Source organism: Penicillium malachiteum (genome assembly GCF_028827825.1).
Source record: "Penicillium malachiteum strain IBT 17515 chromosome Unknown utg000004l:1.0-4883003.0:1.0-4884900.0, whole genome shotgun sequence".
In the NCBI taxonomy this organism is placed as follows: domain Eukaryota; kingdom Fungi; phylum Ascomycota; class Eurotiomycetes; order Eurotiales; family Aspergillaceae; genus Penicillium; species Penicillium malachiteum.
In genome coordinates, this window is record NW_026643097.1 from 2,971,226 (window position 1) to 2,984,763 (window position 13,538).

The 13,538-nt window shown below is 45.5% G+C and overlaps 6 protein-coding genes across 6 annotated transcripts; 4 read left to right on the forward strand and 2 right to left on the reverse strand.

The window, feature by feature from the left end:
• Window positions 1-380: 380 nt before the first annotated feature.
• Window positions 381-668, forward strand: N7483_009191 (uncharacterized protein; the record flags this gene model as incomplete). The annotated part of the gene is made up of 1 exon (XM_057092618.1): window positions 381-668. The coding sequence occupies one exon, from the start codon at window positions 381-383 to the stop codon at window positions 666-668; it is 288 nt and encodes a 95-aa protein (XP_056943792.1).
• Window positions 669-1,223: 555 nt separating this feature from the next.
• Window positions 1,224-1,835, forward strand: N7483_009192 (uncharacterized protein; the record flags this gene model as incomplete). Its single annotated transcript, XM_057092619.1, has 1 exon — window positions 1,224-1,835. One exon carries the CDS (start codon window positions 1,224-1,226, stop codon window positions 1,833-1,835), a length of 612 nt encoding a protein of 203 aa, XP_056943793.1.
• Window positions 1,836-3,624: 1,789 nt separating this feature from the next.
• Window positions 3,625-5,863, forward strand: N7483_009193 (uncharacterized protein; the record flags this gene model as incomplete). The annotated part of the gene is made up of 9 exons (XM_057092620.1): window positions 3,625-3,871; window positions 3,920-4,159; window positions 4,216-4,311; window positions 4,376-4,451; window positions 4,514-4,678; window positions 4,763-5,029; window positions 5,085-5,221; window positions 5,286-5,538; window positions 5,623-5,863. 9 exons carry the CDS (start codon window positions 3,625-3,627, stop codon window positions 5,861-5,863), a joined length of 1,722 nt encoding a protein of 573 aa, XP_056943794.1.
• A 950-nt stretch (window positions 5,864-6,813) lies between these two features.
• On the reverse strand, window positions 6,814-7,061 carry N7483_009194 (uncharacterized protein; the record flags this gene model as incomplete). Its single annotated transcript, XM_057092621.1, has 2 exons — window positions 6,814-6,882; window positions 6,933-7,061. The coding sequence occupies 2 exons, from the start codon at window positions 7,059-7,061 to the stop codon at window positions 6,814-6,816; spliced, it is 198 nt and encodes a 65-aa protein (XP_056943795.1).
• Window positions 7,062-8,754: 1,693 nt separating this feature from the next.
• On the forward strand, window positions 8,755-11,004 carry N7483_009195 (transcription factor; the record flags this gene model as incomplete). Its single annotated transcript, XM_057092622.1, has 4 exons — window positions 8,755-8,840; window positions 8,906-9,284; window positions 9,339-9,487; window positions 9,684-11,004. 4 exons carry the CDS (start codon window positions 8,755-8,757, stop codon window positions 11,002-11,004), a joined length of 1,935 nt encoding a protein of 644 aa, XP_056943796.1.
• A 437-nt stretch (window positions 11,005-11,441) lies between these two features.
• N7483_009196 (oxidoreductase, short chain dehydrogenase/reductase family) lies at window positions 11,442-12,487 on the reverse strand (the record flags this gene model as incomplete). Its single annotated transcript, XM_057092623.1, has 5 exons — window positions 11,442-11,642; window positions 11,696-11,809; window positions 11,868-11,979; window positions 12,035-12,266; window positions 12,325-12,487. The coding sequence occupies 5 exons, from the start codon at window positions 12,485-12,487 to the stop codon at window positions 11,442-11,444; spliced, it is 822 nt and encodes a 273-aa protein (XP_056943797.1).
• Between the last annotated feature and the right edge of the window lie 1,051 nt (window positions 12,488-13,538).

Sequence of the window (13,538 nt, forward strand, 5' to 3'; positions counted from 1 at the left end):
ATCTGGATGGAAGAATTGGTGGTAAACCATGGACATCGGCCGCTTGTGCTATCTGTAAAAAACGCAAAATTAGAGTGAGTGTCACTATCAGCGCTTAAGAACCAGCCCCCTGACACAACACCGTGATACAGTGTGATCTACAAAAGCCGGAATGTGCCCGATGTATCAAGCGAGGCATTGCATGTCCAGGATATGAAGATGTAATCTTCATTCACAAGACTTTCTCTCGATCGGATTATGAGAAACCGAAAGCAAAATCTGCTACCCTAGACCAATCTGTGACATGTACGCGTCAAGCCAGATTGCCCGCACATGGCAGATTGCCGCTACAGATGCCATCTGGCCCTGAGAGACGTGTGCAAGTTTGCTCAACATATATAATGAACTACTTCCCAATCAACTTGGAAGGAGGTCTTGCTGTTGATTCATGGCACTTTATACTCATGGAGTTTCTGGGACTATCTAAAAAGTCTATCATGCTTGAAAAGGCACTGGCAGCGGTGTCTTGCATTTATCTGGGTAAGATAACTAATAATGACTCGGTCTTACGCCATGGCGTCACACTGTACAACCAGGCGATTCGAATTCTCGCAAACATGCTGCGTCGAGGTTTGGTGACTGATGATGTCTTGTACACTACTGTTGTCTTTCAAGTCCTTGAGGTATAGGCATCCGGGTATATCACCTTGTCGAGATTTATCCGAGGCTAATTTATTTGATTACCAGACAATATACTGCTCCAATAACACCCTCGCGGTCTGGATTTCACATATGGAAGCTACCGATAATCTTCTCGGCCGATGTCATGAAAGGATAACCGAGAGCCCAATCAAAAGGGCAATTTGCGAAAATCATAAACTTGCATCTGTAGGTGGTCCATTATATGATCTTCTTGGATTTTCATTCATACTAACGACATTGCATCATAGATATACACAGCAACTGCGCTGAAAAGGCCAAGGACAAAATCCGGATACCTTTTGGAGCGGAATTATGCTCCCGCAAGTCCACTAGACGAAATATTCAAGGTCTATATTGAAACATCCTCGATTGTCAACGAGATAGATCAAATTAGAACTCACAGCTTGGAGAGCGAGCTAAGCCAACATTTTCAAGTAGTGCTGTCCGTTTGCTTCGCTCATAAACAGAAGGTTCTCACTTGGTATATGCAAAAAAGGGATTCACTTGGAGATCCACCATCTGGTTATCTCCCCGATGACCCAATGGTGGCCGATTTTTCTCTTAAGTGTGATCTATTTGGATTACCTTTTCGATTCGCAAACCTTGATACAGCACGCCTCTATGTGCTGTACTGGACGTCACTTCTTCTCATTGAAATTTTGATCCACGAGATGACCACCTCGATCATGATTCTCGAGTCTCGCAGTGAGAAATTATCGGGTTATTTTCTTCCATCCAGCGAGCAGTTTATTATGGCGGAGCACTATGCGGACGAAATTTGCCGGGCTATTCCATACTGCCTGCAAGAGGGTATGGGCGCATGGGGTGCTCATATTGTTGTGGCTAGCATGAACCATGTTACCAAGCCATTCGCGGCTCTACGTCGAGAAGCAAAATTCTTTTGGTGCCAAGAGATCTTTCAGGTCATATCATCTCGGGGTATGAATCTGGCAGTTGCTTTGGGTAATCTGAGCTTGGGACTATGGAAATCTTACGAGAATCAGAGTCCAAGAAGTCCATTCGAGATGCCTTTACGAGATGCGGTTGGGCCCTCTCAGGTTCAGCATGTATTTATTGAAGAGAGAGTTGCGGATGTGACAGATGTCGACAATATTGAGCCAACATTCGAAGCCGATGATGCAAATCTTGTATGAAGAGCATCATGATGTTAGAACGAAGTGCTCTTGCACACAACCTTGGAATACCCTAATCATCATACCTTGATGATAATGCTTAAATCTTTTCCCGTCAGGCGGAGGGTTCAAATTTGCATCAATAGGTCTGGAAACTGTGGTAGTTACAAATTTTTGCTCTGAATCGATAGATTCTATGCTTCCAACTTTAACCTTGGAACCTTCCAAGGTTCTAACACACGCCAAGTTATAATATCATGAATCTTTATCTCTTCTCGCAATGCACATCATGATGGGATTGATAGTTCACAGTTTCTTGGGGTCCACGTCGGTAGTAGCAGATATACGATACTAGCAAGGCAACTCTCATTATCTTGAAGCCTCTACCTAGGGAGGTAGCTTTCGCTCAATTGGGATTAGTAACAAAAAAATTGATTCATAAGATTTTTCGCAACCGCCAAACTTGGCTGCCAATGTAGCACTATTCTCCTAAACAGGACAGTGGTGAAACTTCGCTGACACGTCGGATTATTTCCAAGCCTTGAGCTTTCTGGTCGCCAATTGTATACTGTGTTCTGGAGATAACCTTTTGCCTTCCACTCGCCTGAGTGTTGATTTGTAGCAGGTAAATTCAAGAAGTTCCTACCTGAACAGATGTCGAAAGTGGGGGATTAGCTGGCTGAGCTGCCAGTGTGCAGATAGCATATCACCACTAGCACTAGTAATTAGCTGAAGACAAACTTGAAGCTTTTCATTTCGGAATAATTTTTCCATCCGTAATGCTGAAGCCTTGAATTGGTCCGAACAAGCCAGTGAAAAACCTGAATTCTCGGAACCTTCCGATGAATATATTATATACCCAGTAATAGCCCTGGAGTACACTGGATATTTTTAGGATTGCCAGTGGAAGTCGACCGAGGTTTCTCATACGGCATATTTCGTACTCCACAAACATGTCAAAAGTACTTTTAACTCCCGACATCTAGTGGATCTAAGAGGACATAACCCCTCAATGTTGAATCATACTGCGGATTCTGCTCGTCATATCCTAAGATGGTCCAACCGCCGGATCCACTCGGGAATTTTTCGGGTTGATATGGTATTTTCTATTGGTTCGGGTCGGCGCGTTCACCCCATTCCCGAGATGGAGCACATCGTTGATCGAGGTATCATGTTTCTCTCACTGTACGTAGATAATTGTTGCGAATATTGATTGCGTGGCGATTGACCCAGCAAAAATAAGATTCATAAAATGTGTATTTAGCTCAAATGGCCCCTGGGAATTCTTCCAAGGTTCATATGGTACTTTTTTTTAGCATCGCTTAGTAATTTAACAGCGTCCACCAGGGCCAGTTCCACGGTTGATATGGTTCTTATGCTACATCAAGTCCACCGGTACAACATAAGTAAGTGGTAGTCTAATGCCAGTGTCACAATAAATTAGAAAAATGTAGTAAGTAGTTGTGAAGAACCCCTTCGGCATTAAAGCTTACGACTCGTGAGCTGATGCAATGAGCTAAGTATCATTGGCCCCTTGTGGCGCAAGAACATTAGTGTATTATTCTTCAATGTCGTTATCAACACCACCAATGAGGAAACCTGCGCTTAGTGCATTATTCCTGAATGTCGTTATTAACCCTACCTATGAGGAACATATGAGATGCATGGCAGTTGGAACCCCGGTCTGCATATAACTTTGATCTCAATTGCAGCTCCCGGGATTCCGAGCAAAAAAAATAACGTTTTGTCTGGATCCAGCAGGGGTTTTCCTGGTCCAAGTTTTGGATTTTTATTCTACTCCAACGATAAGATGGGGTTGTTCAAATCTAATGAGAAGGTTGAGGAGACCGTGATCTTTGATCCCTCTGGAAGTGAGATTGAAGAAGGTAGTCTACATTTCACGGTTGAGGGTGGAGAAAATTCCAACAGATTGACAATTCAAGAGGCTAGTGGCGCTCCAGTCGAGCAGCATAGTCCTCTTGGGTATTCAGTCGGATGGGTTACTATTGTCTTCTTGAATCTTAGCATGATGATCGGCACCGGAGTCTTTTCAACTCGTGAGTTCTGCCACCCTCGTTCTAGAATTCTTGTCTGATAGTCTTTAGCATCAACGATTCTCTCTGGAACCGGCTCGGTTGGTCTCAGTCTGCTATATTGGTTTATCGGCTATCTTATTGCGTTCAGCACACTGTCTGTATATCTTGAGTTCGCCTCGTACTTCCCCTCTCGCTCGGGATCGGAAGTTGTCTACCTCGAGCAGTCCTTCCCTCGTCCTCTGTACCTCTTCCCCACTATCTTCGCCGTTCAGACAGTGCTTTTCTCTTTTAGCAGTAGCAATGCTATTGGTGGGTAACATGAGCATCGAGAAATTGGCAGAATGGAAACAACTAACTGATCTCAGTTTTGGCGGAATACCTTTTTGATCTTGCTGGAACGACACCAACTGAGTGGCAAGAAAAAGGTGTTGCAGTGGCAGCATATACAGTTGCCGTTTTAGGTTTGTGTTATAACTACTAGTAACGCTTCAAGTTCTGTGGATTGTGACTGATTGATTGGTTTAGTTGTCATATTTCATAACCGAGCCTCTCTTTTGCTCTCCAATGCGATCGGCGTCGTCAAGCTTATGACTTTGATATTGTGAGTGATCCTGCCATCAATCTCAAAAATGTTCTCCTGACTGATAATTTGGGATCTCACAGCATTGGTATTACCGGCCTCGTTGTCCTTGGAGGCCACACATCTGTCGAGAACCCAAGAGCAAACTTCAAGAATTCGTTTTCTGGGACATCATCCAATGCAACAGTGTACGGAGCAACAAATGCACTGATTGATATTGTGTTTTCGTACGCCGGCTACACCAACGCGTTCAACGTGGTCAATGAAGTGAAGGTAAGAGAATCAAAACTAAGATGCGCAATCTCATATTGACTGGACTTTCAAAACGATAGAATCCCATCAAAACTCTCCGGTGGAGCGCTCCTCTCTCTCACTATCACAGCTGCTCTCTACATTCTCGCCAACATTGCCTATTTCTCATGCGCCACAGTAGAAGAGATTGAAAACTCAGAGCAGATTGTCGCTGCGCTTTTCTTTGAGAAGGTCTTTGGTCAGGGTGGTGCAGCAAAAGCATTGAACTTTTTGATCTGTCTGAGTGCCTTTGGTAACTTGGTCGCTGTTCTTATCGGTCAATCTCGAGTACTGCGTGAATGCGGAAGGTAGGCATGCCCAAATCCAACAAACTGAAGTATTATTTATTAACTGAGTGATCAGACAAGGTGTTCTTCCTTGGACCAAGTTCTGGACCTCTACGAAGCCATTCGGAACGCCCATTGGGCCATACCTCGTGAAATGGGGATTAACAGTGATCATGATTATCGCTCCTCCAGCGGGTGATGCATTCGATTTTGGTAAGCCCAATAATCCTTTATGTCTACTACAGTAGTGTGTTAGTGCTAATATGGACCGCTCTAGTGGTTGATCTGAGTATCTATCCCTCGAACCTGTTCAGTTTCATCTTGACCATTGGATTAATCATAACCCGTCGTCGCCGCGCACGTCTTGGCTGGGGAAGGGGTGAATACCGCTGCTGGAATGTGGCCGTAGGATTTTCCATTCTAACTACCAGCTACATGCTTGTTATGCCGTGGTACCCACCAACCACCGGTGCAGATGGTGGTGATGTATCATTCTGGTATGCCATCTACATTGTTACTGGTCTCTCTATGTAAGTCTTTCGTCTCCTGCCTCGCCTGATATCTCTGCAGCTCTGTCTTTTTTCCTTGCGATTTATATGCTAATAATTTAATAGCATCGGTGCCTGCATCGTGTACTACTATGTCTGGGTCTGGCTTATTCCCAAGTGGGGTGATTATCAGCTTCGTCAGACCATTCTGGAAGAGGATAATGGCGCGGTAGCACACGTTCTGGTCAAGATTCCTAACTCAGAGATTGAAAGCTGGGATGCACGATATGATACTGCGGGACGCCTGAGACGAGTTAATCGGAATACTGGAACCAGCTCGCCCAGTGATGAGAAGAGTGCGGAATGATTCATGAATGATTAAGAAGTGATTTCATGAGTGCTAGGTCTTAATTATTTGATAGCACGTATATAGCTCCCATTATCGATAAATTGTTTCAAATGACTACCTGTCTATACTACAAAAGCTTTTAGCTCCTTTGTTCTATTAGTCTCAACTTAAAGTTGTGTATTTCGATCTCTTCCAAGGTTGAAATAGATACTCGATCGAAAACAGATGCTCCACCTGGGCACTGGTCCCATCTTTAGATCTGAGCCACCAGTGGGTACCTATGGTAAGCAGTTCCAACTTTGCCACATTTATATAAAGCTACAACGCTCTAGATCCAGGGTAGAATATTTGTGGCTGATATTTTGTGGCACAGAGGATTCTGACGTGATTTTCACAGCACCCTTGTACGAGGATCGACGACGCTGCTTAAGCTTAATTACCCCTGAGACCATTTATTACCCCTGACTTCACAATTTCCCCATATGCCACGTGAATGAGCACCACGAGGCACCCAATAGTAAGGGAATTTAAAGTGCGGCGCAGTGCCCAGGTGGGGGCATCTGGGAGTATATCAATCACTGGCATGATTCTGATTTCGCAAGGGTAGGTAGCAGAGGGTAGCACCCTGACTGGGCAGTGGAGCCCAATCGCAATGGCGCAGTATTATTCTCCCAGGGGTCGGTTACACTGTTTACGGAGGAAAACAGGCTACTCGATAGCAAGATTCAAGGTATCATATGTTGCATTGATATGTCGCTATCGCATAAGCGATTTCCAAGGTTACATGAAAACAAAACCCGCCGGCGGAATCACAAATCTCTCTCATTCAACGGGGAATAGGACTTCGTAAGGGGCGTTTAGCAGCAGCACTCGCAGCACTCGAAGCAGCAAAGACCGGCACAGCTGAAGGAAAAAAAATCAGTAAGGTGAAATTCAACTGAGTCTTCCAGGGTTCTTTGATAAGGTACTTACACTCCGCAGCAAACATCCTCACCCTCACCACCACCACGGACGTGGACATCCATAGTCTCAGCAGTCTGGTTCATATTAGTACTCTTATCGCAAGCCGGATCATTTTTAAACATACAGGCTGCTGGGTAACGGTCTCGTTCATAGCAGCGGGGCTGTTAGGCTGCTGCATCTGAACAGTGGTAGCATCCCACTTGTTCTCCTCAGTCTGAGGACCGGAGAACCAGCTCTTGATGGCGTCAAACATGGTGAATTGGAGATATTCTGAAGGTATAGTTAGAGATATGATCTTGGCAGCCAAGGAAAATGGAGAAATCCCCCTTTTAAGGGGAAATCTTGATTGCAAGGTCCGTGCGGAATCCCTGGGGAAGGGTCACCCGAGGCCCCACGCATGTCCTTGAACCATTGGATGTGGATAAAGCGTACAAGTGATTAAAAGTGGTAAAGTGCGAGATTGTAAGATAAGCAGGAGGCTGGCTGAAAGAACTCTTTGAAGAAAGTAGTGAAAAAATTGTGGCTAGTTCCGCTGACTTATATCATCTTCCATGTGCAATATTCCGAGGTCTCCACGGTCCACAATGGCGTAGTGACTAGTATTCTATCATATGGGTTAAAAAAAAACAAGATTCCTGTCTTTCTTGTCCCGCCTTAATCAAACCAATGCTTTTCTTAGAAACTTGTCAACATTTGCCGAAATTTCCGGTTTCCAAGGTTCCGATCTGGTTCCCAGACACGTCATGTGGCGTCCTGCACAAACCCTTGGGAGATTAGCGATAGCTTCGGGTAGGGCTGTGCAATGATTCTTCTAGACTTGGCTGAATCCACTGGAGCCACATTTCTCGGCTGAAGCAATTCAGCTCGGAATTGCGCAGTACGTGTAGTGCTTGTTTACCACATCGTTCCGAGGTCATATTCCCTAAGCCCTACTCCCTAGCCTTATCCTACAACCTTACCTAGCCTCGTCGGTCTAGATCCTTTACCAGCTCAGATTCAAATGCACACCCCGTCAACCGGGTGCAGATTCTTCACCGAAGGTCCGGGTAAAATGACAGCGGTGAAAAGAGCCTTGAAATGGGCCCATTAAGTATTTGGTAAAGAAAATTGCCTCGTGGGAGCACAGGTCACCTTGATGGATACTTTAAATGTATCTGCCTGCACTTCCGAGCATTGAGATGGGGGAAATTTTTTCCAATAGTGTGATTACGGTAAGACACGTATGTAACATGACTCCAAGGCTTCTGAGTTGGGCACAGTCATCCATGTCATGATGCTGTTGTGGTCCGTTGCGACAAAGCGCTCTTTGTCTGCGAACCCAGCAACCCAAGCAACCTAAGCAACCCAAGCCTTGAATTGATCTGCTACCAAGAAATGATCGCTGTGTCGCCTTGTGGGGTTCGCTTGGCGCGTAGGTCACCGAAAGCTTCGACCTTACAGCCTGGCCCTTGGAAATGGATCTGTTGGATTTTCATTTCTGTGCACATAGCAGAGCTTGATACTTCGAAGTCGACGAAAGCTGGAGGGCCCAAGTCTGAGCATTAAACGATATCTGCAAGCAGCAGCGAAACATGTTGTTGTTGTCCAGTTGACCGTCAACTCCCGAAAAATCCATGTGATTAGTCATATTTTCCAGGCACCTCCAGGGCTCCAGGTGGAGGACTGCTCAAGGGAGAACCTACCTCCTAAGTAGTCGAGTGCCTAGTAATTTGTGAATTAAAAAGACCAAAACATTGTCTTTTATGGAATATACTGAGCCACAATATCACCAATGAGAGTCAGTTGACCCTTGTGGCGAAGCGGAGTTCGGAGCGGAGGATCGGAGGGTCGGAGGTTACGGTCGCACGCATCAACCTCTCAACTTCCATAGCTCTTAGCAGACAACAATCATCAATTTAACATTTGAATATTGGAATCCTGGTCTCACGATTCTTCCGGTGAATTTAATGGCGGAGACAAGAAAGACCCTTCCCCCTCCAAGCCGACGGCGAGACAAGCCACAGTTATCCTGCAATCTGTGCAGGAGAAGAAAGTAAGACCATCTGCCGCTGTAAAACCAAACAAATAGCACATTGCAACGAACTAATCATACCATAGATTACGATGTGACCGAGGCCACCCATGTGGATCTTGTCGTCACCGGGGCCTCTCGCTCTCTTGTACATACTCTCCCACGAGCCCAGCTGAGACTAGGCATATCACAAAGGAGACACGGCCGCCATCTCATCCTGGCCTCACAGAACGAATCAGTCAACTGGAGAAATTGATCTCTTCCTTTGTGGATGATCCAAATGCCCGAAGGCAGGCTGGCCAGTTTGACAACTCGGGCTTAACTGGTGATGTCAGGGTCAAAGAGCCACAGCCAACCAACTCGGACGGTGCAGCTGATCCATCAGATTCTTTCGGTCATATCTCATTGCGGGATAGTAAGACTAAATATGTACAGGATACCCATTGGACAGCAATTCTAGATGGGGTAGGTCACTCACGACTCATGGACTGAATATCCCTAACTATTTCTGTCCTTTAGATTGCAGAGCTCAAAAGCTCGGTGCATGATGAAGCAGGGAGATCTTCAGAGCTTTCAGCTCCGGCATCTTCTTCCCCGGAGATACTGTTCCCTAGCTGTGACCCAGCAACTCATAGTGAAATATTGAGAGATCTTCCTTCACGAGAAGGGTGTGACAGGCTTCTTTCCAACTATTTCAAACATTCTTCACTTCCTTGTGTGTCTACCTGCATAATTTATCTCTTTTTGAACCCATCTGATGTTCTAATATAGTAATTCATGGGCCATCGTTTTTGAGACAGGTATGATATTCTCTGCTCCGGAAATTAGAAATGGAGACTGACTTTGACAACAACAGTATGAAAGATTCTGGGAAACCCCACAGGAGACACATATCATGTGGGTTGGAAAGCTATACGGCATTCTATCTCTGGCTTTGATCTTTCAAGGAAACGACGAGTGTTTTCTAGAAGACCAGAGAAGGTTGATTGAAAAATTCGACCTAAAAATCAAACAATGTTTAGTGCTTGGGAGATACCAGGATTGTCCACCAGATACAATTGAGACTATCTGCGGTACTCTGAACACCCAATTTCATCAATCCGGGGATGGCGAGATGAGCAGTTTGGTCATTCTGGGAGTTCTCGTGCGTATGGCCCAGCGCATGGGCTATCATCGCGACGCCTCTCATTTTCCTCACATCTCACCTTTCCATGGCGAAATGAGAAGAAGAGTCTGGGCAATTATTAAAGATCTCGATGTGATGTTATCTCTGTCCGCTGGACTCCCTCGCATACTACGAGAATTTCAATCTGACACAGCTCCTCCTCATAATCTTTTGGACGCAGATTTTGATGAAGATCTATCAGAACTACCACCTTCCCGTCCTGAATCATTCCAGACTCCTTGTCAGTGGCTCGTTGCAAAGAATAAGCTCACTTCAATGCTCGGGATCATATCAGACTTCGTCACGTCCATCCGCCGACCGAGCTATTCAGAAGTTATGCGGCTGGACAAAATGCTACACGAAACATACTCATCCACTCCGCAACATCTTCATGAGCGACCTCTCCAGAAGTCTCTCATGGATACCTCAGAAACACTTCTCCATCGAATTCAGCTTGTTTCCTTGTACTCAAAGGCAAGGTGCCTTTTACATTATCGCTACTTGGCGCCCGCGAGAACCGACCACCGATATGCTTACTCTCGCGATAGTTGTCTTGAAGCATCGCTGAAAATTCTTCAGTACCAACATATGATGTACCAGGAATCACAGCCTAGTGGACGCCTATATAATGAAAGATGGAAGGTCAAATCACCGATCATGCGAGGAGTTATCATGCTAGCAACAACCTTGATCTGTCTGGAGCTGAATTATGAGCTTTCGAGCGACTCCACAGCCAAGAAAAAGCAGATAGCACTACCCGGAAACGTAACGCATCGGCTAATCCAGGCCCTTCAACAATCCCACAAAATCTGGTCCGATCAAAAGGATCTACATCACGACATTCCACGGACGATACAAGCAATCGATGTCATTTTCAAAAAGCTTGAAAAACAGCAGAACGAGACCCCAAAGCAAGCAGCTAGTAGCGTAACTCAACCGTCGAATAAGGGGCCTTTCTATGATTCAACAATGGGTATGAGCTCTATGCGTCAGATATCTGGGACAGACCAGCTAATGTGATTCTTATAGATTTCTTCTCGGGCTCAAATCCATCTGCATGGCCGGAGCTGGAAGGGGCAATGTTCATAGATCAAGCTATGAATTTTCCACAGCTTCAAGCCAATAACATGGATTCTCCGATGTCATCATTCACCATTGCCCCCGAGTTACTGGACTTGGTAAGTCAATCCTTCTCCCTATGCCTGACCTTACACTAACACTGGTACAGACTAATAGTGTGGACGTGATGCTGGGAATGTCAATGAACTACCCCCGGACGACCCAATTCTAATGAACAAGTCACGCCAAAATCTCCAAGGGTCATTTCAAAATCTATCATCAAATCTTATTCCCATGATTCCAGTTCTTTTCAATTTCGACAAAGTTTTATATTGAATCCAGCTCTATCTATAACGCCTAAACATGCCACATCTATTTATCATGCAAGAAGACATCTATTAAGCTGAAGCACAGTGACCACCATCCACTCGAAGATCAGCACCCGTCATCCAGGCACTAGCATCGGTAAGCATGTAGATAGTAGGACCCTTGAAATCTTCAGGAGCACCCAGACGACCCAGCAAAGCACCACACATCCAGGTCTCCTCGACCTCGGGCTTCTCCTTAAGCAAGGCATCTGTCATAGCAGTGCGAATGTACTATTCAAGTTAGCTGATTCCTCTACAAGGATCATTTCAATGCCATCACTTACTCCCGCAGAAAGTGTGTTAACACGGATGTTGTACTGGCCCCATTCTTGAGCGACGGATCGACACATCTGATGGACGGCAGCCTTGGAAGAGTTATAAGCGGTGCAAGTCAAGCCCTGGTAATACAATCCCCGTTAGCTCCACATTTAATTTAATAAAATCGGGGTGACTTACTCGGTTAGCGATCTGACCCGACATGGACGCAATCATAACAATGCTTCCAGGAGTCTTCTGCTCAACCAAAATCCGCGAGAAATGCTTAGCAGGGATAAACGTTCCAAGAACACTATGAGAGGTTAGCACTTATAATTATCCTTCCAGGTCAGAGAAAATAGACTAACTTCACATCCAGCATCTTCCGATACCCATCGACAGGATAATCAAGCGCAGGAACCATCTGCTGAATTCCAGCACAGGTAATAAGACCGCGCAACGGCATATTGCGCGCCTTGCTTTCCTCTGCGATATTCTCTAATAGACCCTTTGTGGCTTCCTCATCGGTAATATCGCATCTCGTGTACGTCGCCTGGAGGCCCTTCGATGTAGCGAGTTTCTGTACGGCAATCCATTCCTCTGCACTTGGTTCGTCAAGCAGATCTAGACAGGCGACGTCGCCACCTGCCTCGAGGACGGCGGTTGTCAGGGTCATTCCTGAGACCGCGGCCACCGCCGGTTATCACGACTGTGCGACCAGCCAAAGAGAATAGGGTATTTGTTGGTGCGGTCGCGGGTGTTTGATTTGATTCGGGAACCACAGGTGGAAGGGTGTGGTCAAGGGTGATAGCGGGTGCCATTTTTGAGGATTTTGTTTGTCGTGGAGGAGTTTTGGAGAGGAAATTTGTAGAATCTTTTTATCAGGAATAGATAGTGAGGAGATACGCTTCATATATGTAAAATTTATGTGTTCAATCACTCAGTCAGCTTGCAGCTGAACGGTAGATTGCATTTAACTACTGTATACGGAAGTGTTGAGCACGGAACCACAGTGAAACCCATTGGCAGAGAATAATTCCACTCATGCTCAATTTCGCGTTCTTTGCAAGCCCGACAAGTCATGCCAATATGTGCTTGCATCGGTCCGATCAAAGTGGGTAATAAGTGGTCCGATAAGGAGCTTTGAGTGCAAAAAGCTACTCATTGAGGCAAGTGGGTTACAACGTACTAGAAACCGCGGGGAATTGGGGTAAAAGACTGGGGAATAAGATTGAAGAATGACGTCTGGGGAGTCCAGTGTATTGAGGTGGTCACGCCTAGAATTGACTAATCGGGTGATTTCCAAATCTGTTAAGTGGAAGCGCCTCTTCACTTGGCATTTTGAGGCTTTTAATAGTTTAGCCGGTGAATACCGAGTGGTCTCGGCTTCAAAGTACTCGGTACGACCCACATATCACTCTTCAGTCCAGGTACAACTGTCAATCTTTTCCTTGATCTAGATGATGGAACTTTATTCAAAAAAATGTTGCCGTAACAATTGATGACTTGAATGTATTCCTTAGAAGAAGATAGTAGAGCTAATTACGTTCCTGAGCACCACCCATGGATGGTTCATGGTAATTAGATCGAACTGAGACACTTAAGCACGAGTTATAGATCTCGATTGGTCCCAGCCACCCCCGTAATGCGGGATATTGAACTTGAGATTATCTTGTGTCCCCGCATCACGGACGTTTCCCGCAATTAGCACAGAAGACGCGGCATCGTATCTGGGGCATGGAGACTTCCCCAGCTCTTACGACATGGCTTGTGGCGCCACCGATTTGCGGAGTTTAGACTGTTCCGATAAACATCAACTCTATAAAGGGATGAAAAGCCCCACTGTCTAGATATGAGTTTGTGAACTAAGTC